Genomic DNA, 25,786 nt, shown 5'->3' on the forward strand with positions numbered 1-25,786 from the left:
TGTGTTGTGTATAAAGTTAATGTGTTGTGTTGTGACCCTTCTGGGCCACCGTACTCATTTATTGGGATTTAAAAATAACCGTGACTGGTGAAATCCACAGATTACAGACGTTAATGGCAGTAAAACTCCTCACTGCCGAAATACACTTTTCTCCGACAGACATGAACATGAAAAGGTGAAAACCTTTTCTCTTGTTTATATTCTCAACCCTTCATAGAAATGAGGTCCAGGATCTTAGAATGAAAACAAAGATCTGATCACAGATTTCTGATCTGAAGAGCTCTGCGTTTCTGTTCAGGAGACACGGCACAGAGGTGATTGATTGACAGGGTCTCCAGCCAATCAGGACACAGAACAGGGTGCGATGTTTAAAAAAAGCAGCATATTCACTCTAAAAGAATGAGCTAAACCGCGAAAGATGAACTGTGACGTAGAAAATGAAGACTGTTTCTGTTCTGTTTGACAGAGATTTTGAAAGTGTTTCAGGTTGGAGCACAGACTGCAGAAGGAGGGAAGAAAATATCACGTTCTATGCGGGTCTTGATCCTGTGGCCAGATTAAAAAAACAAAACAAAACATGGGTCACTGATATTGTTCAGTGGGCCGGACCAAACATGGAAGCGGGCCGGATCTAGCCCGCGAGCCGTAGTTTGCCCATCCCTGACGTAGGCAAATGATAATAATCTGGAACATCTGGCAACACTGTTGGTTCATGCGTTTCTTTGTCTGGCTCATCTGTGACACACCGACACAGTGGCTGTATCGATACGTGATTTTCCCTGGATGGATATGCGCACCGACATGGGGTTTCACTTTATGAGCTCGACATGAGAGCTGACGCGTGGTGTTGCTGGAAGTATCACTACTACACACATTTGACAGTGTCATTGTTTCAGGTGAGGAAAAAAATTGTTGTGCTTTCTCTTTTGGTAACAACAGCCTTCAAACAGATTGTGCAGCTTGTGGTTTGATGCTCCAACTTTGAAGTCATAACAGCATTGCCCTAAATTTATGGATGACCGGTAAAAAAACTGTGATGTTTCAAAACGTAATATGTTAAATGCAAAGCGAGAGGAAGTAACAATACATAATCAAAACACACAAAAAAACAGTTTTTGCTCTCTGCTTTTGGCATTTTCCCTCGTTCTATGACTTGTTTTATTCAATGCATGCTGAAGGCCCTGGCTTGATGAAGCCAACAGGACAACATTATCTGCAAAGAGCAGAGAGGAAATCCTGTGGTCCCCAAACGAGACCGGAGGGGCCGGAGGGTGATGAGGGCAGCCCTACCTGAGTCCAACTTGCATCGGAAACAGGTCTGACTGAAGCTTCTGCTCTGGTCATACAAAGGCTGAACAGCCCTCAGTAAGGCTCCCTGGACCCCATACTCCAAGAGCACCTTCCACAGGACACCATGGGGGATACAGTCAAATGCCTCCTCCAAATCCACAAAATACAGCAGACCCTCATGGTATGTTTGGGTCTCCCAAGTCTTTCCGGCCTTCTTCCCCGCTAGTGAATCCAACTCGCCACCAGGTAGTGATCAGTGGACACTTCTGCCCCTGTCTTTACCCAAGTGTCTGAAGGTCACTTGTGATCCTCGCAGAACAATTTCCTCTAGCTTCCGTTTTCATATCTGCTCATTGCAAGAGATGGCAGGCTGACCTTCCTCCAAACAATGGAAGCCCAAAACAGCAAAGTGCTGGGAAAATAAAATCCCGATTTTCTGAAAAATAAATCTTCTAAAACAACACATTCTAAGTAAACAATAAAATCGATTTATTCCTTAGTCAAACAACAGCATTACATCACAACTACCAGTCTGGACCTTTTTTTCAAAGCAGGATGGATCCATGCTTACATGTTATTGATGCCAATTGTGACCATCTGAATGTTGCAGAAGAAATTGAGACTCATCAGACCAGACAACTTTTTTTCCAATTTTCTAGTAACCAGTTTTGGTGAGTCTGAATTGTAGCCTTAGTTTCCTGTTCTTAGCACCCAGTGTGGTCTTCTGCTGATGTATCATATCTGCCTCAATGTTGGATGTGTTGTGCGTTCAGAGATGTTGTCTTTCTATCAGCTGGTCTCAACTGGTCTGGCCATTCCCATCTGACCTCTGGCATCAACAAGGCGTTTCTGCCCACTGAACTGTGGCTCACTGGATGTTTTCTCTTTTTCGGACCATTTTCTATAAACCCCAGAGATGGTTGTGGGGGAAAATCCAAGTATATCAGCAGTTTCTGAAATCCTCAGACCAGCCCGTGTGGCACCAACAACCATGCCACATTCAAAGTCACTTCAGTCACCTTTTTTCTCCAGTCTGAGGCCCAGTTTGAACTGCAGCAGATCGTCTAGACATCAATCAAATCAATTCAAATCAAATCAAACTTTATTTATAAAAAAGCCCTTCTCTTACCTTGTGCAACTCGAAGCACTTTAACATTTAAAACCAAAACACACACAATGTTACAATAAAAACCCAACCCACCCTTCCCACTACTCTCTGTTAACATGACACATGACACATGACCCCACACAATGAATACTTATAAAAGTAACCTCTAAAGGAAATTTAAGGCTTGGCTCTGCTTTGAGGAAACAGTATATGGGAATGTCTTCATACCAGGGGCCAGCTAGGCCATGGGAATATTGCCACAGAGCCCACCCAGACCAGGACAGCAACAGGGTCCACAGGCTGCAATGTCAAAGTCCAGCCACCCCAGCTAGGGTGCCAACGGAGCCAACAACCACCAACCAAGCCAGCAAGTCCTGGCAGAAAAGATCCCCACAAGAAACACTGGGGCTAAACTTGTAATAATATGCTAAACATTTTTTTTAACTTGTTCTGTCCAACAGCTGAGCAAACAGATTAGAGCTGAAGGCCTTTTGTGTTGGACAGGTTTTACTATCACAGAAAGAGGTTATAGAACTTTAGAAAACAAGAGTGTAAATTTTTATAAACCCCTTTTTGTTATTTTATTATTTTTTATTTATTTGCTACATTTAGTGTGTGTGGGGAGGGAGAGGGGAATAATGTGAGGGGGGGTGGGGGGTGGAAGAGAACAAAAGGAAGAGAAGTGGAGAAAGTGGGGGAAACAAGCACTGATTTGAATAAGTTATTAATTTAAGCTGAAACAATTATACCAGATCTGCTGGAAAGAAAAATATTACATCCAAAGGTGAAAATCTGACACTAAGATGAGTGGAAAATATCTGTCCATCAATACACTGTGGGTTAGGAGGAGGGATGAAGCATACAGGGAGCAGTGTGGCAGTGTGCACGTGGGGATGGAGATACATGCATGCTGCCGAAGTGAACTATGTGTTCATAAGGGGAACCAGATCCTACCCAGCCAGACCAGGAGAGGGGAGGAGAGACCCCCAGGCGACGAGACCTCACGATGGTGTCTCTCCATCGTGAGGTCAGTCACCCATCACCGTCCATCGGCACAACCCGAGCAAACATGCTCACAATCTTAATAATAATAATATGGATATAAAAACACAAAACTGAGAATAAGAACAAGTACATAAAATAAAAATAAATAAAAAATAAATAAAATAATATGTATTACAACTAATAGAATAAATAAGCAGATACGACCAACTAAAAGCAGAATTAAAAGGTGGGTCTTAAGCCTCTTCTTAAAAAAGGCCTAAATTGCCTAAATGTACTGAGTTGCTGCCATGTGATTGGTTGAATAGAAATTTGCATTAATGAGCAGTCTAACAGGTGTGCATAATAAAGTGGCCGGTGAGTGTAGTCAGTAACTAACGTGGTTCACTGGTTTCTGTGATAACAGGAATTATGGTGAGTAATTAACTTGGTTTATTGTCTCTAATATGCTTCATAACTAACTGTCAGAAAGTAACCAAAACCTGGTTTATGGTTACCAATGAACCTGGTTGTATAGTCAGTTCAAATCTGATTCAATGGCAGTAAATGACCTTGTTTATGGTCAGCAAGTACCTGGTACAATCACTAACTACCTTCTGTTTAGTAGGTAACTATCCTGGTTTTTGATCTGTATGTAACCTGGTTTACAGTTGGTGCACAGTCAGTAACCAGTATTTTTTATGGTTAGTACATAACGGGATTTATGATTATTAGCTAACAAGGTTTAAGGTCAGTGATTATGATTAGTAACTCATCTGGTTTATAATCGGAAAGCTCAGCTGGACGCCTCCGCAATTACCCGATTAAAGGATGACCTCACAATGAGAACACAGTTTTATAGTGAACAGATGATCAGTAGCTTGGGTGTAACACTGGGGACTGAACCCCACCTTTTCTGTCCTGGGCTAGCAGCATCAAGGATTTAAGACGAGAACAAACTGATAAAGACGGCTGTCTCTGTCCTGGCCTCTGCTCTGAAGCCTCTAGAGCTGATTGTTTAAAGAAAGGATGAACCCAACGCTAGAAAATATTGACCATCTTTATGACCCAAAAACAGAGTCTTTAGTAAGAGGCTTTTTTAAACCTGCAGGGGATCCTTCTTGCCCACAGGTGTTATCCCTACAATGAAGAATAAGATGATGAAGATGACTTAATGATGCTTTTTTTAAACGCATTAATAGTTGATTGTCTGTTTGTGTCTTGGCAGTGTGTGACCCTGTCCTTGGTGATCATGGATCTATGGTGAGATTTCTGCTTTCACACAGATGTGTTTGTGTCTTGGTGTATATGTGGTGGTGGAGGTCTGTTTGTATGAAATATTACTAATATTACTGAAATACAAAACTGCAATTAAGTAAATGCTTCTGTTTTAACTGAACATGAAAGCAAAGATCAAATGGATGGTTTTTTTTTCACAGCATTTTATGTCTTTTTTTTAAACTTTTCCTGTCCAACAGCTGAGCAAACAGATAAGAGCTAAAGGCCTCTTGTGTTAGACATGTTTTACTGTTACAACAGGGAATTATGAATCTTTTGACACATGAGGTTTATATTTGTATAAACCTCTTTTGTATTTGAGGTTGAACTTTATTTATATTAATGATGTTTGTTTACATTTATGTTTGAGCAGACGGAAAAAGAGGAGAGAAGGAGAAGGTGGGGGATGCGGGTACAAAGGAAAGGGGAGAAAAGGGGGTTAAAGAATTTGGACGATGAATAAGAAGTAGGAGGGGTAGAAACAGGCACATGCACTCATAGGGCCCTAGGGGTGCTAGTGGGTATGCAGCATATGCGCCGCATAGGGCTGCCGGCCAAAGGGGGCGCCAAACCGAAGTTGTGGAAATTAATTATAGTCCGTATTTTTTAATTTCACAGCTGTTTGTGGACATTTATGTACATGATATGATCAGTAACAGAAGCACATCGTCACTGATGGGGCGCCCCCGCTGCAGCCGCTCCTCCCTCCTTCGTGCTCTCACTGAGACGCGCGCGAGGGCGCGCTGTTGATTGTTTTTATTTGAATTGTGTGATCATCTGATGACAGCGCGCTTAAAATAGAAAGACAAAAGGGACAAAGATGTGGTGTGAATGAAGAAAAGCTCCTCTAAATGATTAAGAGACAGTCAGCAGTGGTAAAAACCGGCTTGGAAACATTCAGGCTAAAGCTACAATGGTAAAATGGTCCCAAGTGTCCTGCAGCTGTATTGAGCAGGATTTACAGCATCACTGATCATGAAGAGAAAATAAAGGAGCTTGTTTGTGCTGATTTTGTTTTAAATAATTTATTTAACTGTGTACCAAAACACTTAAAAAGTTCATCCTTTGACTGAAACAGCACTAAATGATGATAAAAGCTGCTCCTATAGGCAGAAGAAGGGAGAAGTATGTGTGATGGCGGGTTAGATGGTGTTTTTGTTTTGTTTTTATATTGTTAAAAGTTTGGATAATCTTTTTTTTGAGTGACTATTTAGTTGACAGCCTTTTGCTTTTATTATCACTTTGGCTGAACGACGTTTTGGATTTTATTAGAACATTTGGAAATGTTTGACAACAATAAATAAATCTATTCTATTCTATTACACCACTAAGTGATATCCAACACAAATATAATTTAAAATAAAAAATGTCTTATTTTCACATATATTTTATTCTTTTAAAATCTTCCTAACACAAAGTTTGTATCAAACGGCTGTGAGGATGGAGAGAAAGACGAAAGAGAGAAAGAATCAGGACAGATGGAGGAAAGAAACAGGCTGGTCTGATGGTGGACGTTCAGGGCAAAGCCAGTTCAGACCCAGTCAGTCATTTTTAAATAGTTTTCTTCATTTAAAAAAACATGCATTAGCTAGATGTTTAATTTATTCAAAACATAAAAATAATTGTTGCTTGACCGTATGATTTAGTGGAGAAGAACACAGAAAGAGGTGAAGGAGACAGATGTGAGGTTGGTGATGCATCTGATGTCAGAGAGAGCAGAGATGACTTCAGGGAGGAATCATTAAACTATTGAAGTCACAAAAACCTAGATGCTCACTCTGCTTTAAACTTCTGCTGAACACCTGTTCACCTATTTTTGGGAAAACAAGTGCAGTCATACATGACAATCAGTCCCAACAGAGAAGAATGAGGAGAGAGGTTCAGATGAAGATGATGATGATAGAGAGACGATCAGCTGATGATGAAGAGGGAGAAGATAGAGATGTACAGAGGAGGGGGCTGAGGCAAAGGCATTACTCAGAGGATCCTTCTGAATGGCCGTCACCACAAATATTTGGGAAATCATTGAGGCAAAACATGGTAGAAAATAGCTCACAACAATGTTCTGCTGGGTCATATCCAGAAGAAGTAATGAGATTTATACCTTTAAACCAGGAGTGTCAATCATACGGCCCGCGGGCTGTATCAGGCCCGCCAGGTGGTTTAGTCCATCCCACACATGAAGAGTAAAAATCAAAAGGATGTTTAAAAAGAAAGCACGTTTCTATTCCATTCCTGTGGCGAGTTATGATTTTTTTTAAAGAAGCAACCGAAATGCGCAATTCCGCCACTAGGGGGAGCAAAGGAAAAGCCAAACAGATGAAACAGCAAATATCTGCAGGTGAAAAAAGGGAAACCTATCAGCTCTGTGTCTGGGTAAGATGTAGTTTGGTTCCTAGTGAGCCTCACCACTGTTAAATTGCTATAAGAATGATCAGTAGTGACACAATAATGAACAAAATGTTGACAGAAAGATAAAACAAGGTTGGAGTGGAGTGCTGAGCTTTCCAGGAAAAATTGAAAGAGTTTTATTTGTTCATGGAGCTGAATGCAAAACCTGTGTAATAGGTATGTCATCAACAGGTTGCAGTGCTCAAAGAATATAAAATTCAGCACCACTATGAGACTCACCATAAAGAAAAGTTTCACCGTTTGCAGTTAAGAAAAGAGAAGATTTACCAACTATTAGCTGGACTGATAAAATAACCATCTGCATTTACTGCAACCGTGACGTCAGTGATGGAGCAGTGACACCTAGCTACTTTATTGCAGACAAGTTGGAGCAAACATCCAAACCATTTTCTGATTGTGAACTTATTGAAAAATGCTGAAGGCCACAGAAGTCTTGTTCCCAAAAAGCAGTTGACCTTTGCCAACATGAGTCTATCAAGGATTACAATTACAGATCCAACATCTCTGAGGAGACTTGGGCGCCAAATGAAGGAATCCAGTCATGTATTGCATTTTCAGTCATTATTGATGAAAGCACCAACATCACAGACATGTACAGCTGTGCATATTTATTAGAGGTGTTAAAGAGACTGTCACATTGGAGTTGATGGACACAACAACAACTGATGACATAGTCAGCTCTCTAGTTACTGTGCTGGACAATGTTGGAGTGAACTGGTCACGTGACGTCAGTTTGGTCACGGATGGCGCCCTTTAAAGGTTAGGAAGAAGGCAGGTGTTATCACAAAATTCAGGCAGCAAACCAGGAAAAGATTCTTGGACATTTCATTGTGTTTTTGCACACTTGAATAACAGTAAATGTGTTGCTGCACAGCATCTAAGTCCTGATATTAATGGCGGGGTGAAGTTTCAGGAGAGAAAGGAGGTTAACTCTGAATTCTTATGTTCACAAATGTTTGCAAGTTTAACTTAGTTTAATTTTTCATTGATTTGCACATCTACATTCTAGGTAGGGTGTTTCATTTTTTTCCGTAGCCCCTCTTGAGTTTATTATTAAGATTTCTTCAGTGTCCGATGTAAAATATTCAGTCTGTGTAAAATTGAGTAGACCTTTTTTAAGTGAAATTAAATTTCTTTAAGATCCATTGGCATTTGTGAATGAATAAGAAATGATTAGACCACATTGGTTGAGGCATTTTTTCCAATTGAGTAAATGAACAAAAACAAAGCTGCTTTATTTTGCTTTTTTGTTACTGGTCCGGCCCACTTGAGATCAGACGGGTTGAATGTGGCCCCCGAAGCAAAATGAGTTTGACACCCCTGATTTAAACAATAACAGTGTGTTGTGTGGATGTTTAGCATGTTTATCATGTGCATTTATGTCTGTGTGTTTATGTGTGTGTGTGTGTGTGTGTGTGTGATGGTGGTGGTAGGGGGGGCATGTTTTTTAAGGTGGCCGCATACCCCTATGAAATTAGGTAGTTGCGCCCCTGCTCGTGAGGCCTCATAATAAAAAGTGCCCTTTTTTTTGTATTAACATTCATACATTTCTGTCAGAGAAACAAGAATAAAATATTGCTACAAAATTCCCCTGTATTCTTTCTAACTCATTTTCTTGTAACCCGGGGGTTCTGAGCTGCCGCTTCTATCTTTGCAGCTCCGCTTGGACTCAGAGCCACCAGAGAGAGTTAGGGACAACCGGGGACAGTGAGAGAAGCTGCTGCCCCACAGAGAACTGAAGAGACACGTAACAGTGAAGTACTTGAATCTGAGAGTTCTGCTCTAGCTAGTCCCGTCCACTGATTCAATGAGATTAAATATGGTTTACATTTTAGAAAAGTTAGATCTTAGAAAAGGAACAATCAAACAACCATAGCTGACCTGACGGGTTTGATATTGGTGACAATACCCACTGTATAAAACTTTATTTACCAAATATTGTGGACAAATTTTAAAAATGTCAACGTAGTATTAAAATCCAGAGACGTCCACTCACTGAAGATAATGAATAGAAATGAAAACAACCGTGGATGATTAACATGAACCTGGAGCGAGAGTGACTGACTGAGGACAGAACATGACCAGAAACACCACTGAAAAACTGAACTAAAGGACAGAATCCTCACAGCAACAGTATGACTTACTTAAATATTATTAATAATTTCAGCATTCTAAGGATAAAAGTTGTAGGATGTCTGTGTTTAAAATATTAGCGTCTGGATTAAACGTCATTCATGTTGATTATGCCTGCAGCACATTGTGCCAAAATAAATAGCGTCCAGTGTTAATTGCTTTAATATCTTCCAAGTCTATGATAATGTGAACAAACACATGTTGACAATAATTTGTTTATATAAAAGAAAAAGACAATTCTATCACTTTTACCTACAGGAGCTGAGTATTTATCTATTAGTTGTTTATTTTCCACTTCTACTTGATTTCCGTATTGTTTTAGGACAAAAAATAAAGTTTTTTTTCCTTTACAAACTATGAGCCCCTGCCCCTCTAAAATCCTGTGCCCTTCCCTGCAACAAGTTCCTGGACATGTCAAGCATATCATCCTATCAATGACCCTATTAGTGCTAAGGTGATTGTGTTTGTGTTCTACTGGGGTGAATGATGGAATGTAACCCCCACACTTAGAGCCCCCCCGAAAGCGAGGCACCAGTGGCTGCAAGGGTCCCCCAGACACCATTGCAGTATAGCAAATCGAGGTAATCCACCCGCCAGGCAACCCAATGTCAGCCAACCAGACAGGGGCCTCCAGCCTCAGAGAGCGAGAGGGCACAGAGAGGGTCACACTCTCCTGAGGGGCCCCCAGCCCCAGACAAGCAGCCCACCACCCAGGGGTTCTGGGAACCAACCCCAGGCACCAGTCCAGTAGAGAGCAAGGCAACCCCCCCCCCCCCCCTCCACTCAAGAGGAGAGCATGTTAAACATGGGCCAACCAAGTTCACCCACTGTTGGGAATTTGGAGGAGGGCCTGGCTCTGAGGCAAAGATTAGAACCAACACTACAGGGACTCAGACCCCCCAGGGTCAGATGTGATTTGATCCCCGGTTCCTGGCCTAGCCAGAGAACGCAGGGATCCCCCTCCAGTGGAGAGAGGACCACTAGGCCTAAGAAGCCATCACCACAGGAACACAGCTAGCGCCACTGAGCCTGGTTCTCCCAACAAAGGATGGGAGAAGATCACTGGGCCCACGTTCCTTGTGTAATGTACGTGTGTGTGTATGTGGGTGTGTGTGTGTGTGTGTGTGTGCGTGTATCTAGTAGGGTAAGACGTGTGTGTAAAAGATTAAAAAAAAGGCGGCTTGGGACCCTACATGTTTAGGGTGCAGAGGGGAAGGCCCTAAATGGTGACCAGGGGAGGGGATCAACCCCCATATTGACCCCCTCCCCAACACCCTAATGTAGAGCTGTGACGGTGTCGAATTTTTCACGGTTAACCGCACCCCAACCCCCACCCCCCAAAAAAAAACCCAAAAAAAACAAAACAACGAAAAAAACCACAAAATCCCCCGACGGCCGCATCGGAAATAAATACAATTACAACGTACTAGTCTTTATTAACAAACAACAGTTACAACTAACAACTACATATCTAACTGGTGAACTAACTATAGGCGTTGTAGATTGACTGTGTGTGTGAGCGCGGAGCGTCTTGTGTAGGTATAGGAGGAAGGTGCGCACACGTGTGTTGGGGGTGCGTGTTGATTCTTCTGCAGCGGACCGCTCTGGAGCTGCACGCAAGTTTTACCTGTGCTCTCTGGTACAGACATCTTCTCAGAATATTATATATATTCCAGTAATAAACAGACTGCAGACACTGTCCCCTTTCCGGTAGCCATGAAGCCTGACACCCATGAAGAACGCGGGGCAGGAAGCTCCGCCTTTGTTTATATAGAAACGTAACGTTACGCTGCAAAAAATAGTTCCCAAACAAAACATGTAGTGATATTCATGGAAATCTAACAGCGCGCGTTCATGTTTGGTGTTACGAAGTGAAGGAGGACAGTAATATCCACCACCCCCCCCACCACCCCTTCCAACACAAAATCCTCCGGTGGGCGGCCGTGTCCCGCACTTAAGAACGCACGCAGCTTATAACGGAAATGAATACAATGGAAATTAACAATTAGAAAGCATTGAATTTATCGTATTTCCTTGCGAGACGGAAACTTCTGTTGTAGAATAAGGATGTGTGCTTCTGAAAGCGCGCGCCTGTTTGTGTAAGTGTAAAGGGAGCCGCGTGCCACGTGCAGCGCAGAGGCAGACAGTGAGAGCACGCGCGATGGGAGAAAAGGAGACAACAATCTGAAAGAATGAAGGAAAGTCTGAACACAGGACTAGCAGAAAAAGTAAATTATAAGCAAAGATCCTTTCTCTTTCGGCTTTTCCCATCAGGGGTCGCCACAGCGAATCATCCTTTTCCACCTCACTCTATCATGGACATCTTCTACCCTAACATTAGCCAACTTCATGTCCTCTGTTAAGACATCCATGTATCTCCTCTTTGGCCGTCCTCTTGCCCTCCTGCCAGGCAGCTCCATCTCCAACATCCTTCTACCAATATATCCACTATCCCTCCTCTGAACATGTCCAAACCATCTCAGTCTGGCTTCTCTGACTTTGTCGCTAACACAGGCAACATGAGCCGTCCCTCTGATGTACTCGTTCCTTATCCTGTCTAACCTGGTCACTCCTAAGGAGAACCTCAACATCTTCATCTCCGCTACCTCCATCTCAGCCTCTTGTCTCTGTCTCACTGCTACCGTCTCTAACCCAAAAACCTAAATTATAAGCAAAGATGAATGTGTTTAATGTGTTTATTATAGTTCCAAACACGCACCATATGCAAAAAGTAAAAAAATTGCGTAAAAAAAAGTGCGTAAAAAAAAGTGCGGTGATGAGGTCATCACCGCGGTGATGACCTCATCACCGCGTTGATGCGGTGATGCGGTTATCGTCACAGCCCTACCCTAATGACTTGTCATGTGAGGAAAGGGGGGATAGTTAGAGTACAGCTTCCTGACTGACCCCCAATTGATCAATACTGTCCCCCAAACCTTGAGCCCAAAGTTTCCCTAGCCCCTGTATACCCCCCCCCCCCAACTCATTTTTTCCAAGCCAATATGATCAAACAGCAGATTTCCTTTTTCTGTATTCTACTGGCAAGAAAATAGTTGTGTAAGTTAGGTAGTTCTAAGCCTCCACAGCTTTTTGCAGGTTTCTCTCTTCTCGTCTTGCAGGTTTATGTGGCTACTTTGCCCTTGAGGGACAGGTTGGCCCCAGCGAGTTAGATCATTCTGCATGCTTTGCAGTAATGGGGTGGTCTTAATAAGGCAATGAGGAGGAGTGGTCAGCATGCGATGCACTTTGGGATTTTCATGATTTTAATTGCACCTTAGGCATGTAGAACCCTTGGTAGTGGGGGTGCTTGGACATCACTGCCAGCAAGCAAAAGATATCTTCTCAGCTTCTCATCTGCCAATTTTAACTGCACCTTAGAGAATTTAGGGCCTCTTGGTGGGGAGGGGGTTTAGACATCACTGTGAGCAATCAAGTGATGTCCTCTCAGTGCCCTACCCGCCAATTTTAACTGCACCTTTATTACACACACTCCTTACGCCTCCACTATATACATGCCAACACACATGCACAAGCAAACATCACAGACCTTACACAAGGAAGATGGGACGTCTGATCATCTGTCCCCTACCCCGTCTCTTGTGTGGGACACCAGGACCTCTGCAACGGGGACCGTGTCCCTTGGGGGCTGGCTGCCTAGGCCCTTCTCCACACAAACAGGAAGGATCCCTGAGTTCTCGGATGGACCATGAACCACGGAGCATATTACATCTGAGCTGAGGGTGTCCATGTCCCTGTGGAGTTGGTTTTGGTCATTTGCCCTTGAGCGTTGGCCCCCTCCAAGATTCCAACTATGGGTGAGCCTGGTCAGGGCAATTTTGACTACGCTCCTTAGGGACCCCCCACTTCCTCATGGGCGGAGGTGGGCGGCCCCTGCCTTGGTCTCTCTCGACATCCCGCGGGTTGGGAGGGTGGTTTTCTGGAGTATGTGACGGGTCTCTCTTGGGGGGCCCTGGGTCGTGCCTGGGGTTGGGAGGGGGGACGGCTCGGAATTCCTGGGAGGTTGTGGGCGGCTTGTCTGGGAACTGCACTCTTGGCGTTGGGGGTGGGAGCGGTCCTGCTAGCCCTGGACTGGGTGTCTGGCTGGACTGCCAGCCATAGAATTCTGGCTGGGCAGAAACCACAGTTATTAACCTCTCCGCCATGGTCAATTTTCAACCAGTTGGCACTTCTTTGTTTTGAAAAAGATGCCATCCATACGTCACTACCAAATCTGGCTCCCTAACTGGTAAAAGTTCAGGTGTATGGCATTCCACTAGTCGAAGGTTCAACTGGTTAAACTTTCAACATCTGTTCAATGAACGGATACGTATGTAAAGTGCATTCCAAATTATTATGCAAATTGTATTTAAGTTTCAAAAAGATCAAATTCTTTGTTTTTCAATTAAACTCATGGATGATATTTTGTCTCGTGGCTCTTTGGATCACTGACATCAATCTCAGACACCTGTGATCATTAGTTTGTCAGGTGAGTTCAGTAAAAGGAAAAATTACTAAAGAAGGATGTTCCACATTATTAAGCAGACCAACATTTCTAAGCAATATGGTAAAGAAAAAGGATCTCTGCTGCTGAAAAGCCTGAAATAGTTAAATACTTTGGACAAGGTATGGAAAACCTTGGATACTTCACAAAAACGTAAGCGCGATCATCGTCGTATTAAAGGCCCTATACCATGCTATTCTTAAGCCTTTTATAGTAAACAATATCCATGTATATAATAATATATCACCATTGGCACACTAAAGAACAAATTTTTTAATTATATATTAGTTATTTTCCTGAGTTCTTTTCCAACCCGGAAGTAAGACGACTTGTCCTCTAAGGCACGGCTTCCGCTCCGTGTAGGATCCCCCCATTTCCTGACTTCAACCTAGACTTAGTTGGCCTTCAGCAGCGTGTCGTGGTCTCGTCCATGAAAACAAACAACATCCAAACTTTTACAAAGATGGATGTGCATTTAGAGCTATGACGGTGTGGGATTTTTGATCACCACGGTGATGAAGCAGCAGTAGTTGCGGTGTCGTGGTTACCCCCCCCCCCCCCCCCCCCGGGCTGCCTGAGTCGCAAATGAATACATTTAATAATTACAACGCAGTATTCTTCATTAATAAATAACAGCAAAAACTATCTTACTAATGAACTAACTAAATAGGTGTTGTAGAATAAGTATGTGTAAGTGTGTCAGCGCGCTGCGTGTGTAAGAGGAAAGAGCCCATTCCAGGCAAGAGTGAGTGAGAGCGCACACAAGTGTTGGGGGTGCACGCACGTTCATGTTTGTTGTTACAGAGTGACGGGGAACATTATTACAAAGGTTTCCCCTAGAAGAACGGTAATTGATTCTTTATTAAACCACTCAGGAGTACAGCTGTGACGGTGTGGGATTTTTGATCACCGCAGTGATGAAACAGCAACAGTCGCAGTGACGATACTCTTGTGACCCCCCCAACACAAAATCCTCCGACGGACGGCCGTGTCGCACACTCAAGAACACAGGCAGCTTGTAATGGAAATGAATACAATGGAAATTCCTCCAGAAGCCCTTGAAGTTTGAACACAGGACTCGCAGAAAAAGTAAATTATTAGCAAAGAGGATTGTGTTTATTATAGATCAAATCCTGCACCATATGCAGAACTTTCAAAAAAAAAAAAAGGTGATGAGATGATCACCACGGTGATGCGGTTATCGTCACACCCCTATGTGCATATTGTGAATATAAAATAAAATGTCTCTTTTCTTTAGGAATGAACATTATAATGCACATAAAAGCTCAAATTCGTTTTGCATGGTTTAGGCCCGTGAAGAGATTTGTGGCTGATTCAGAGCACACATGCAGATAAAAGCAGAATAAGAAAAGTTTCTGCCAGACAAATACATTGTATTGAGAGAGCTGCTGCTAAAATACCATTAAAAAGAAACAAGCACATATTTGAAGCTGCTGGTGTCTCCGAAGTCCCACCAATATCAAGATGTAGGATCCTCCAGAGGCCTGCAGTTCTAAGTAAACCTTCTATTTGCCCCTCCCCTGAACAAGTAGTGGGTAGTTGGAGTGTGGCTGCTGTGTCCCAACAAGGCTGCAATGTCATCAAGGAAGTGGTGGAGTCATGTTATGGGGCTGTAATCATGAAGAGAGAGCTGGTCAACCCCTTTAGGGTCCCTGAAGGACCTCTTCATGCATGACAATGCGCCATAGATTGATAGATAGATAGTCTTTATTGTCATTGCAACATTGTACAACGGGATTGAGGTGCAAAATAGTCAAATCAAATAGTAAAAATAAAATCACAATAAATAGTATAAAAACAATATAAAATACATCTAAAAAAAAAAGCCATCTCACCCTGAAAGAAATACCTCTGCAACATTGGCTAATATGGGCAGAAAAAGAGATAAACTGATGTCGATGCCCCCATCCTCCCCTGACCAACATTATCAAAAACCTTTGGAGAATCTTCAAGCAAAATCTCTGTGAGGGTGGGAGGCAGTTCCCATCCAAACAGCAGCTCTGGGGGGCTATTCTGACATGCAAAGAAATTTAGGCAGAAAATCTATAAACACACAAGTTCAATGAATGCAAGAATTGTGGAGCTGCTACAAAATAATGGGTCTTGTGTTTAAATTGAACTTGACCTATGGAGAGTCATGGTACCTCCGGGAGTCCTCTCCCCCCTCCCTTCTCTGTCTCTTCTCCCACTGATTGGACCCAGCTGCTGGCACTTCCCTCATCAACCCTGCAGTATTTAGGATGGCCAGTATTCATCGCCAGTTCGTTGCCTATTATGGACCAACCTCATCCACCAAGTGCTGACCTGGGTTCATCTCACGTTCCTGATCCGTCATACCATCCCGACGCCAAGACCTCCAGCCAAGCCACTTCTCTACGCCACGCTCTGCCGCCTGCCCGCCTTATCCTCATTCGCCTCGCCACAAAGATCCCACAGCAAGCAAGAGGAATACTTACCGTCTGGTTCTCTCCTCGTCTCACACTCCTCCAGTGTTTTTTCTCCATGGATTTCCTCGCCTACGTCCAAGAACAATAAAACTCTTACTCTGCCAAATCCCTGTGCCTGATCTTTCCGGGTTTCAGTGTTTGGGTTTGTTCTTGTCATTGTCAGAGTCATAGTTTTCATTGGAATAGCTTTTGATTTTAGTAAATATGACCTAATGCAGAAAATTCAACAAATGACCATTTTCAGTTCTTTTGAATCTATCAAATGTTGTGGAACTTTGTGTGTAAGTAATGTGGAACATTTAAAGGTTTGTATTAAAAAATACTGAAATCTTTTGGAGGTTTGTTCATAAACAATTAATATATACTCTAATGGTTAGTTACTTCAAAATATGCTAACTGTAATTTGCATTGAGTTTTAAAAAAATCATAGAAAACTATCACATGCATAATCATTTAGAACACGCTGTAGAGCTCGAGAACGAAATTTTTTGTAGCGATGCGTGCACGTGACGATCTTTAACGCAGAAGCCCGAAACACGGGTTTATGGGCGTTTATGCAGACTTTTCATTGAAAAATCTCTGGAAGGCAATCTTCTGCACCTCCTGCTTCGGAAGCTTCATCTGGGCTTCCATTAAGAATTTCACCCTGGCCTTCTCCTGGTCTTCTCCTGCCTCCTCTTGAATCCCAGAGATGACCAGGTTGTGCCCTCATGCTTCAAGCTTGAAGATCCAGAAGGGTTTCTTTAATGGTTTGGTTCTCCTTAGAGAGACGAGAGGTGTTGCTAGGACGATCGTCTGACCGTCTCTCCTAGGGCCTGGTTTACCCCTGTGAGCTTATCACTTACTGATGGCTAAACTCCAGAGCCTCTCGATTGTTTTAAAGCTACCTTGGAAATAAATCTTTAAGTCCTCCAAGCAGTTAATGGGTTGTTCATCTTTCACAGATTTTGTTAGTTTATTGGAATCTTTTTAGCTGGTGGTAAAATGAAATATGAACAGCATCAGACCCACACTCACATTTCAGGTATAAACAAAAAAAAATCTCTATTTGTTTATAATATTTGGGTCAGACTATTTTAAATATTGAACTCATCGCCCTGAAACTCTGGGCACTTGGGATCTATTCTGTTGGTCCTAGAGGACGGTGTGCTTTCGGTGGTGGTGGGATCTTTGGGCTTGTGTTCATTACTTCTGACATAGACGTCATGCTCCTCTGCTCTTGTTTATATCTTTTTTATTTTTTTTAATGCTGTGGAGTTTCTTTTTAATTTTGTTTTTATGATGAAGAGTGCAAATCAAAAGTTTGGGCGCACCAGGTAAAACATTCTATTATTGTGCATAAAGAAGCCAAGGAAATGGAACACTCTACAAAAGGCATCCGATTAAAAATGAGACATTCTTGTAATAAATAAAAAAAATTAGGCTTTATAAATTTATTTTTTCAAAATAGCCAAAAAAAATGCAGTGTGCAAATATTTGGGCACCCTGCAGCATTTCTACCATGAACCGCTGCCATTGAAAAAGCCGAGACGAGGCAGTGTCATGAATTGTTCACAATCATTTGCAAAAACCAGATGATTTAAATCGCAAAAATATGAAATATTCTGAGTCATCTGACTTTGCCCCAACAATCAGCATCATGGGTTTTTCCAAGCAGTTGTCTAGAGCACTGAAACTTAAAATAGTTGATGCTCACAGAAAAAAGAGAAGGCTGTAGGGAGTTAGCAAAGCATTTTCAGATGCCAGTATCTTTTGTTCGGAGTGTAATTGAGAAATGGCAGTCAACAGGAAGAGTGGAAGTTAAAACAAGATCTGGAAGACCAGGAAAAATCTGAGACACAGAAGCTCACAGGATTGAGAGAAAAGCAAGTCCCAACCTAAGTCTCACTGCACCATCTCTCCAGAAAGACCTGGCAGACTCTGGGGTTGAGCTAAACTGTTCTACTGTGAAGAGATCCTTGTACAAATATGGTCTTTATGGAAGAGTCATCAAAAGAAAACCTCTTCTACATTCTCGCCACAAAATTCCTCATTTGAAGTTGGCAAATGAATATAAGAAAAAACCTGGAGAGCAACAAGGTTACAATGAAACTTTTTGGCGGGAATGAGCGAAGGTACGTTTGGAGAAGGAAGGGCACAGACTTTAATGAAAAGAGTCTCTGTCCAACTGTCAATCATGCTCTGGAGTGGTATTGCAGCCAGCGACACATAACATTTCATGAGGAGAAGGAAGAATGGATCAAACCAAATTTTAGCAAATTTTGGACACTGACTTGATGGCATCTGTGAGAAAGCTGAAGTTGAAGAGAGGATGACTTTTACAAATCAACAATGATCCTAAACACCTCCAAAGCCACGCTGGCACACATTAAGGGGCAGAAAGGAAGGTTTAGCTGCGGCCTTCCCAATCAGCTGACCTCAACGTGATAGAAAATCTATGGATAGACCTGAAAAAGGCCGTGGGTAAAAGACCTCCCAGAACTCTGAAAGAACTGGAAGACTTTGGGATAGAAGAATGGATGAAGATACCTCAAACAAGAACTGAGAGACTCTTGTCTGGCTACAAAAAGTCTTTACAAGCTGGCATACCAACCAAGAGGGGCAGTACAAGGTTCTGCAGGGTGCCCAAACTTTTGCACTGACCTTTTTTTGGTTTCCTGAAATATAGCCTAATTTTTTGAAATATTACAAGGAAGTCTCATCTGTAATCTCCTAAAAAAAAATTTCTATCTTCCCTTGGCTTCTTTATGCACAATAATGGAACAGTTTACCTGGGGGACCCAAACCTTTGATCGCCATTGTGTGACTTTCGTGTCAGCACAGTTTTCTTTTTAACTATTGAACTTCTTCTTGTAAATATTTGCTTATTTTGACTCTTCTCAGTACGTGCCTCAGAACCTTTATCCAGTCTACAAGAATAAAGTGGTTCCTGTCGCAGACATCATCACCCCTAACCAGTTTGAAGCTGAGTGAGTCCATAATCGTTGAATCATCTCCTTTGCAAAATCCCCCTTCAATGTATAAAATGTCAAAAAATAGTTTTAAAAGGGTTTTATTGATTAAATTGATGAGGTAAATACTTGATTTTAAATAATTTTCTTGAATTATAGATAATAAAACAATGTAAGGACTTTCCAAAGTCAGAATACAAGTCATTAGGGCTGTAACAAGAATCCAAATAGTTGTGATCTGTTCCAGAAAATTTGAGTTTGATTATTTGAAATATCTTGGAGATCGCAGATTCACGATCTTTACAAACATAGTAAAGCATAGTGAAATACACTTCAGGCAATGTAATTATTGCTCTTTAATTGCATAATAATGCTGGATTTTAAGTATATAAACTAAACTGGACGTATGCTGACCCTTTTACTGAAGTAAAATGTTGTTGAATGTTCTCATTTTCAAAGTTAAACTTTTTGTAGATAAAAAAAAGAATGATTTTCAGTTTACAGAAATAAGTGCTAAATAATAATTTAGTTGGAAATATAGATGATAACTTGAAGAAAAAAAATAATATAAAATTAAAAATCTGGTGATCAGTCATATGACGCCATATGACTGTCGCTAGCATGGTGGAGAGAGAAGTCACTCTGGAACACGTCTGTAAAATGATCATCTAAATGGTGGGTGTTTTTTGCTATTTTCACTTGAAATGTAAAAAAAACGTGTTGAGAAACATCTTTTCTGTTGGAAACACTGTTATCAGTTCAGATGAAAGGACTGTGAGTCTTTTCTAGTTTTTACAGTCATTTTCATTTACTATCCTTTTGTCGTCGATCAACTGGAACTGTAGCCAGCTAAACTTTGAGGATGGAAAAACTGGAAAACATTTTCCTGATTTGTTCTAAAATGATTTGAAGAAAGGCGCTTCAGATCTGTTGACCTTAATGTTTTGTTTGTGTTTTAGGTTATTGACGGGAAAGAACATTAGCACACAGAAAGATGCTGTGGAGGTAAGGGATGCTCTTTGTCACTTGACTTCTATGTATCTCCTATTCATAAGTCACTAACGGTCTGCAGGTGATGGATCTCCTCCACGCCATGGGCCCAGACACTGTGGTCATCACCTCCTCTGATCTCCCCCCTCGACTGGGAGATCGTTTCCTGGTGTCTCTGGGCAGCCAGCGTCACGGTGGGTGGGCCTAACTGTTCAGGCTCGTAGGTGATGGACACAGGATTTATAGTGTTGTTTCTGTGTGCTGCTCAGTTCGTCCCGATGGCAGCCGGACCACGCAAAGAGTTCGGATAGAAGTTCCCAAAGTAGACGCTGTCTTTGTGGGAACCGGAGATCTGTTTGCTGCTATGCTGCTGGCGTGGACACACCACCACCCCAACGATCTGAAGGTGCATGCTCATAGAAACCATATTTACTAACAGATGAGAGGCCTATGGGTCATTTTAGAATTGGAGAACATTTATGTACCATCCATTATATTTCAAATTACCCACAAACAAACTACTAAAAAATGTAATTTATGACTAAACTTACATGTCTTGAGACTAAATCTACAGAAACTAAGAGAAGAGTGCTTGAATATAGTTTTGAAAATAACAAATCAGTCTGGAGTCCCCCTTAGAATGCAATATTTCACTTGTCCCCCTCCTCATGTCCAAATCAAATTTTTAAAAAAAATTTAAAAATTTAACTTAAATTTATTTTTTGGTATTGTTTTATTGAATCCCCGAACTCTGTGAACATTTGTTTTAATATACAAAAATTTCAAATTTCAGAAAAAATCATAAAAGTGAAAAGTTTTATTTCCATGAATTTTGATGCCCAAAAAACACAGCAAGATGATTTCTACAGACGATATATGCCTCACACGCACGCACATTCACATTCATCTCTCCTTCTGGACAAAAATCTCTGTGACCTTAACGTAGAAAGTCATCCTAGTTCCAGTTAAAGAAGTCTCAATAAAGACATGTTGTTCTGCATTGGTCATCCATTAATTATGACGGTAACACTTTATATTAAGATTCCTTAACAAGCTCTGTTAACACATTAACAAGCATTATAAATGAATTTATAGGGTGTTAGTAAGACATTTATTAGTACAATAAGTCTAATAAGGTTTATTAAATTACTTAGTTAACACATTTACAAGGATTATTATTAGGATGTTTTCAAGATGCTAATGATGCATTTACTGATATTATAGGTGCTTAACAAATGTGTCAGTGTTAATAAGCTTAATAAGATTTATTAACAACCTTTGTTAACAAATTAAGAAGTATTATTATTGTTTGGGGTTCTAGTAAGATATTTATTAGCATTATAGATGCCTGACACAAGCCGAAGTGTTCATAAGTTTAATAAGTTTTATTAACTAACTTAACAAATTGATAGGCTTTATTAATGTGTCAGATGCTAGTAAGATACTTATTAGCATTATAGATGTCTTGCAAATACCTGAAAGTGTTAATAAGATTTATTAACATCTAAGGTCAGACCATTGTCTTCTAAATCCATATTACTAAACTGCTTATAAGCTTTACAAATGTATTAATTAACTTTGTTAATAGTTTATTAATTGTTTTGCAGCACCTCATCTAAAGTGTGGACGTTTTTTAGCACAAACAACCACAAAGCATAAAGATTGTAAAAAGAACTTTATGACATTAAAACAGACTAAACATACACAAATCGTTCTGTAAAAGATATATAATAATTTAATTCAGACAAATAATTTTTTTTAAAAAACATATATACTGGTGTTGGATGACTCTAGCATCATAGCTATAAGGATAAAGTATTAGCATCTATACTGAGTGAAACATTCATTGCAAATCCCATCATCAGGAGACAATTCTCTGCATTCAATGCCAACTGCATTAAACCACTGTTGCCTTGCTTCAAAGTCCACAAGAAAGTTGCACAGGCCAGTAATTTTTGAAGAACGACGACAATAAACCTACAGGAGCCATGCTAAAGCTAACACGCTAACGACCGACCGGTACAGAATTAAAGATGGGCGGGGCTTTTTTCGTCACCTGTGTGAAAGCAAAGTCTAAGAGGCCATTCAATTGGCTGAAATCGAGCATGCCTGCTTTGCTGATGAGTTTGATTGACAGATTCATTAGCCAATGGTGACATTGGTTAACCTGCCCATCTTTGATTCATAGATGGGCAGGTTAGCGTGTTAGCTTTAGCATGGCTCCTGTAGGTTTATTGTCGTCGTTCTTCAAAAATTACTGGCCTGTGCAACTTTCTTGTGGACTTTGAAGCAAGGCAACAGTGGTTTAATGCAGTTGGCATTGAATGCAGAGAATTGTCTCCTGATGATGGGATTTGCAATGAATGTTTCACTCAGGATAGATGCTAATACTTTATCCTTATAGCTATGATGCTAGAGTCATCCAACACCAGTATATATGTTTTTTTTTTAAAAATTATTTGTCTGAATTAAATTTTTATATATCTTTTACAGAACGATTTGTGTATGTTTAGTCTGTTTTAATGTCATAAAGTTCTTTTTACAATCTTTATGCTTTGTGGTTGTTGGTGCTAAAAAACGTCCACACTTTAGATGAGGTGCTGCAAAACAATTAATAAACTATTAACAGAGTTAATTAATACATTTGTAAAGCTTATAAGCAGTTTAGTAATATGGATTTAGAAGACAATGGTCTGACTTTAGATGTTAATAAATCTTATTAACACTTTCAGGTATTTGCAAGACATCTATAATGCTAATAAGTATCTTACTAGCATCTGACACATTAATAAAGCCTATTAATTTGTTAAGTTATTTAATAAAACTTATTAAACTTATGAACACTTCGGCTTGTGTCAGGCATCTATAATGCTAATAAATATCTTATTAGAACCCCAAACAATAATAATACTTCTTAATTTGTTAACAAAGGTTGTTAATAAATCTTATTAAGCTTATTAACACTGACACATTTGTTAGGCACCTATAATATCAGTAAATGCATCATTAGCATCTTGAAAACATCCTAATAATAATGCTTGTAAATGTGTTAACTAAGTAATTTAATAAACCTTATTAGACTTATTGTACTAATAAATGTCTTACTAACACCCTATAAATTCATTTATAATGCTTGTTAATGTGTTAACAGAGCTTGTTAATGAATCTTAATATAAAGTGTTACCATTATGACTACTTGTTTTGAATAAAAGTCCCTCTTTAAATCATTTCTTATTGAGGCTACGTCCGCCATTTCTGCAGTCAGTCAAAGCAAAACATCAAATACTAGCTCCTATTAAATAACTTTATTAGTAACAAATGAACAAACGCCCTCTCTGTTGAGATAGTGTTACTTTATATTTGGGTTTTCATAAAGGGTTGCTTTGCTAAACCAGCTGCTTTGAAACCAGAGTCAGCACTGCACAGTCAGTATATATATATATGTATTTCTCTCTCTCCCTATTTTTGTTGCAAATGAGCATGAAAATGTGCCTTCATACTTTGTCTAACCAACCAATATGCAACAAAGATTTGAGATTTGAACAAAATGTGTATGGAAGTGGTTTATTTATCTACAGTAGTGTATATGTATAGTATAATCTTCAAAAAAATCATTTTAGATGTATTTTTTCCTCTGGGAGGTTGGGGAGCAGCAGAAATTTCGACACTTCAAGCTATAGGCTCTTGGACATCACTGTGAGTAATCAAGAGATGTCCCCTCAGTGCCCTACCCGCCAATTTTAACTGCACCCCCCTTAGTACACACACCCCTCCCCCCTCAAAATGTACATTCCAACATAAACACACACACATGCACACACACACCCTCACAAACACACATACACGCACACACATTTTACAAGAAAGGTGGGACCTAGAACCATCTGTCCCCTACCCCTTCCCTGGTGGGGGGTACGGGGCCCTTGGTAACGGCGGCCGTGTCCCCTGGGTGCCAGTTTCCTGGGCCCGGCGGTGCTCTCTCCGCGCGGGGGGGTTCACATTACACCTGAGCCGGGGGTGTCCGTGTCCCTGGGGGTGGGTTCTGGTCCTTGCCCCTGAGCGCTGGGCCGTGCCAAATTTCCAACTGTGGCCGAGCCTGGTCGGGCCATGTTTACAACACCCCTTTGGGGGGGGGGCGGCCCCTGCCTTACTCCTCCCTGGACCATCCGTGGGCCGGGTGGGTGGCTGCCTGGGGTGCGCAACGGGTCTCCCTTAGGGGGTCCGGGCTCGTACCTGGGGTTGAGGCGGGGGGATGCCCAGAACTCCTGGGTGGTGATGGGGTGCTCGTCTGGGGATGTGGGTGCCCTTCTCGGGTGGGGCCCTGCGTTGGGCTCTTCCGGCGCGGCGGGGGGGCTGCTTTCCTGGTTGGGCTGGGGCGGCGCTCTCTTTCCCTGGCCTGGGTGCGGATGTGATCGCCCGGGGAGCGGTTGTTCTCTATCTGCTACCGTGTGGCGTTGGGGGGGTTCCGGCTGCCGCTGCTGCTGCGGCGGGGGTCTTGGTGTGGGGATGGCTGGGCACTCTTCCTCCTTCTTTTCACATTCCACCATCCATTTTAGAATAACATAAACACTCACCTGAGCACAGGTGTTAGCTCACCTTTGCCCCAATAGTTTGCATGATTGAATGAATGAAATATATCACACTAGTTGGTTTTAAGGCATAAGTATGCGAGTGTGAACACTATCTGTTTTGTGTACATGTTGACATGTGGACATTTTTACAGATAGCAGGTGTGTTGATAACATTGGGGTGTGTGTGTGGACAGGCCCCGCCCTTTTTGTACTACATTTGAACCTTACCATAATGATAAACAATCAGTAAACTTGTTGCTTTATGCTGCTCAATGGTCTCACCCCCCCCCCCCCCTACTATCACCCTCCTACCCCCCCCCCCCAACATCCCTCTCTCTAACGTCCCTCTCTCTTCTTCCCCTCTTTCCTTTTCCGTCCGGTCCAACACCAAAGATTTTCAAACATGGTTGAAATTAATAAAGTTTGGCCTCAATTACAAAAGGGGTTTGTTCAGACATACCTTTGGTTTGTCTGAAGATTAATAACCCCTCTTGTTAAAGTAAAATATGTCCAACACAAGAGGCCTTCAGCTCTCATCTGTTTGCCCAGCTGTTGGACAGGACAAGTTAAAAAAAAACAACAACAAAAAAAAACAAACAAGCTATAGGCTCTTGTGGCATCTGCCCCACAGAGATGCTTATCAGCCCATTTTTGCAAATTCAAGCCAAGTTTCAAGTCCCATTTCTCTACTTTCTCCCTTCTGGTGTTTTTGCATCCCGATCAAAGAAATGGTAAAAACTCTTTTTTTTTGTTGAACTTGACACGCAAGTGGAGGCAAGTAGAAAAGACCACAACATCACCAATCCCAAAATCCAAGTCTCGTATTTCTGAGGTTATCTTGAGTTAAGTCTCAAATTCTGTAAAACGTAAGAGGGACTCAGATTAGAATCTAAAACCAAGTCCCCATCCCTGTACTGTTCACACACGAAGCCCACGGTCCTGAGTGATGGACTGAGCTCACTTTACTTTCTGCTTGTCTTCATTCCAGACGGCCTGTGAAAAGACTTTCTCTGTGATGCACCATGTCATTCAAAGGACCATATCATTTGCTCACGGTAAGAAGGCGGCTTAAGTTCTGAAACTTTAACTTGGTTCAAGCTAAC

At 41.5% G+C, this 25,786-nt stretch overlaps 1 protein-coding gene across 2 annotated transcripts in view; it reads left to right on the forward strand.

The window, feature by feature from the left end:
* Nucleotides 1–25,786, forward strand: part of pdxkb (pyridoxal (pyridoxine, vitamin B6) kinase b) — a 70,261-nt gene that overhangs the window by 40,088 nt on the left and 4,387 nt on the right. For both annotated transcript variants that reach the window (XM_023963059.2, XM_023963060.2), the window contains 6 exons: nt 4,608–4,642; nt 19,055–19,140; nt 20,082–20,127; nt 20,195–20,306; nt 20,382–20,518; nt 25,672–25,738. In XM_023963059.2, the coding sequence (XP_023818827.1) occupies nt 4,608–4,642; nt 19,055–19,140; nt 20,082–20,127; nt 20,195–20,306; nt 20,382–20,518; nt 25,672–25,738 (483 nt within the window). The remainder of the gene's footprint in view (nt 1–4,607; nt 4,643–19,054; nt 19,141–20,081; nt 20,128–20,194; nt 20,307–20,381; nt 20,519–25,671; nt 25,739–25,786) is intronic.

Source organism: Oryzias latipes, chromosome 15 (genome assembly GCF_053564925.1).
Source record: "Oryzias latipes strain Hd-rR chromosome 15, Olatipes_Hd-rR_3.1".
Lineage (NCBI taxonomy): Eukaryota > Metazoa > Chordata > Actinopteri > Beloniformes > Adrianichthyidae > Oryzias > Oryzias latipes.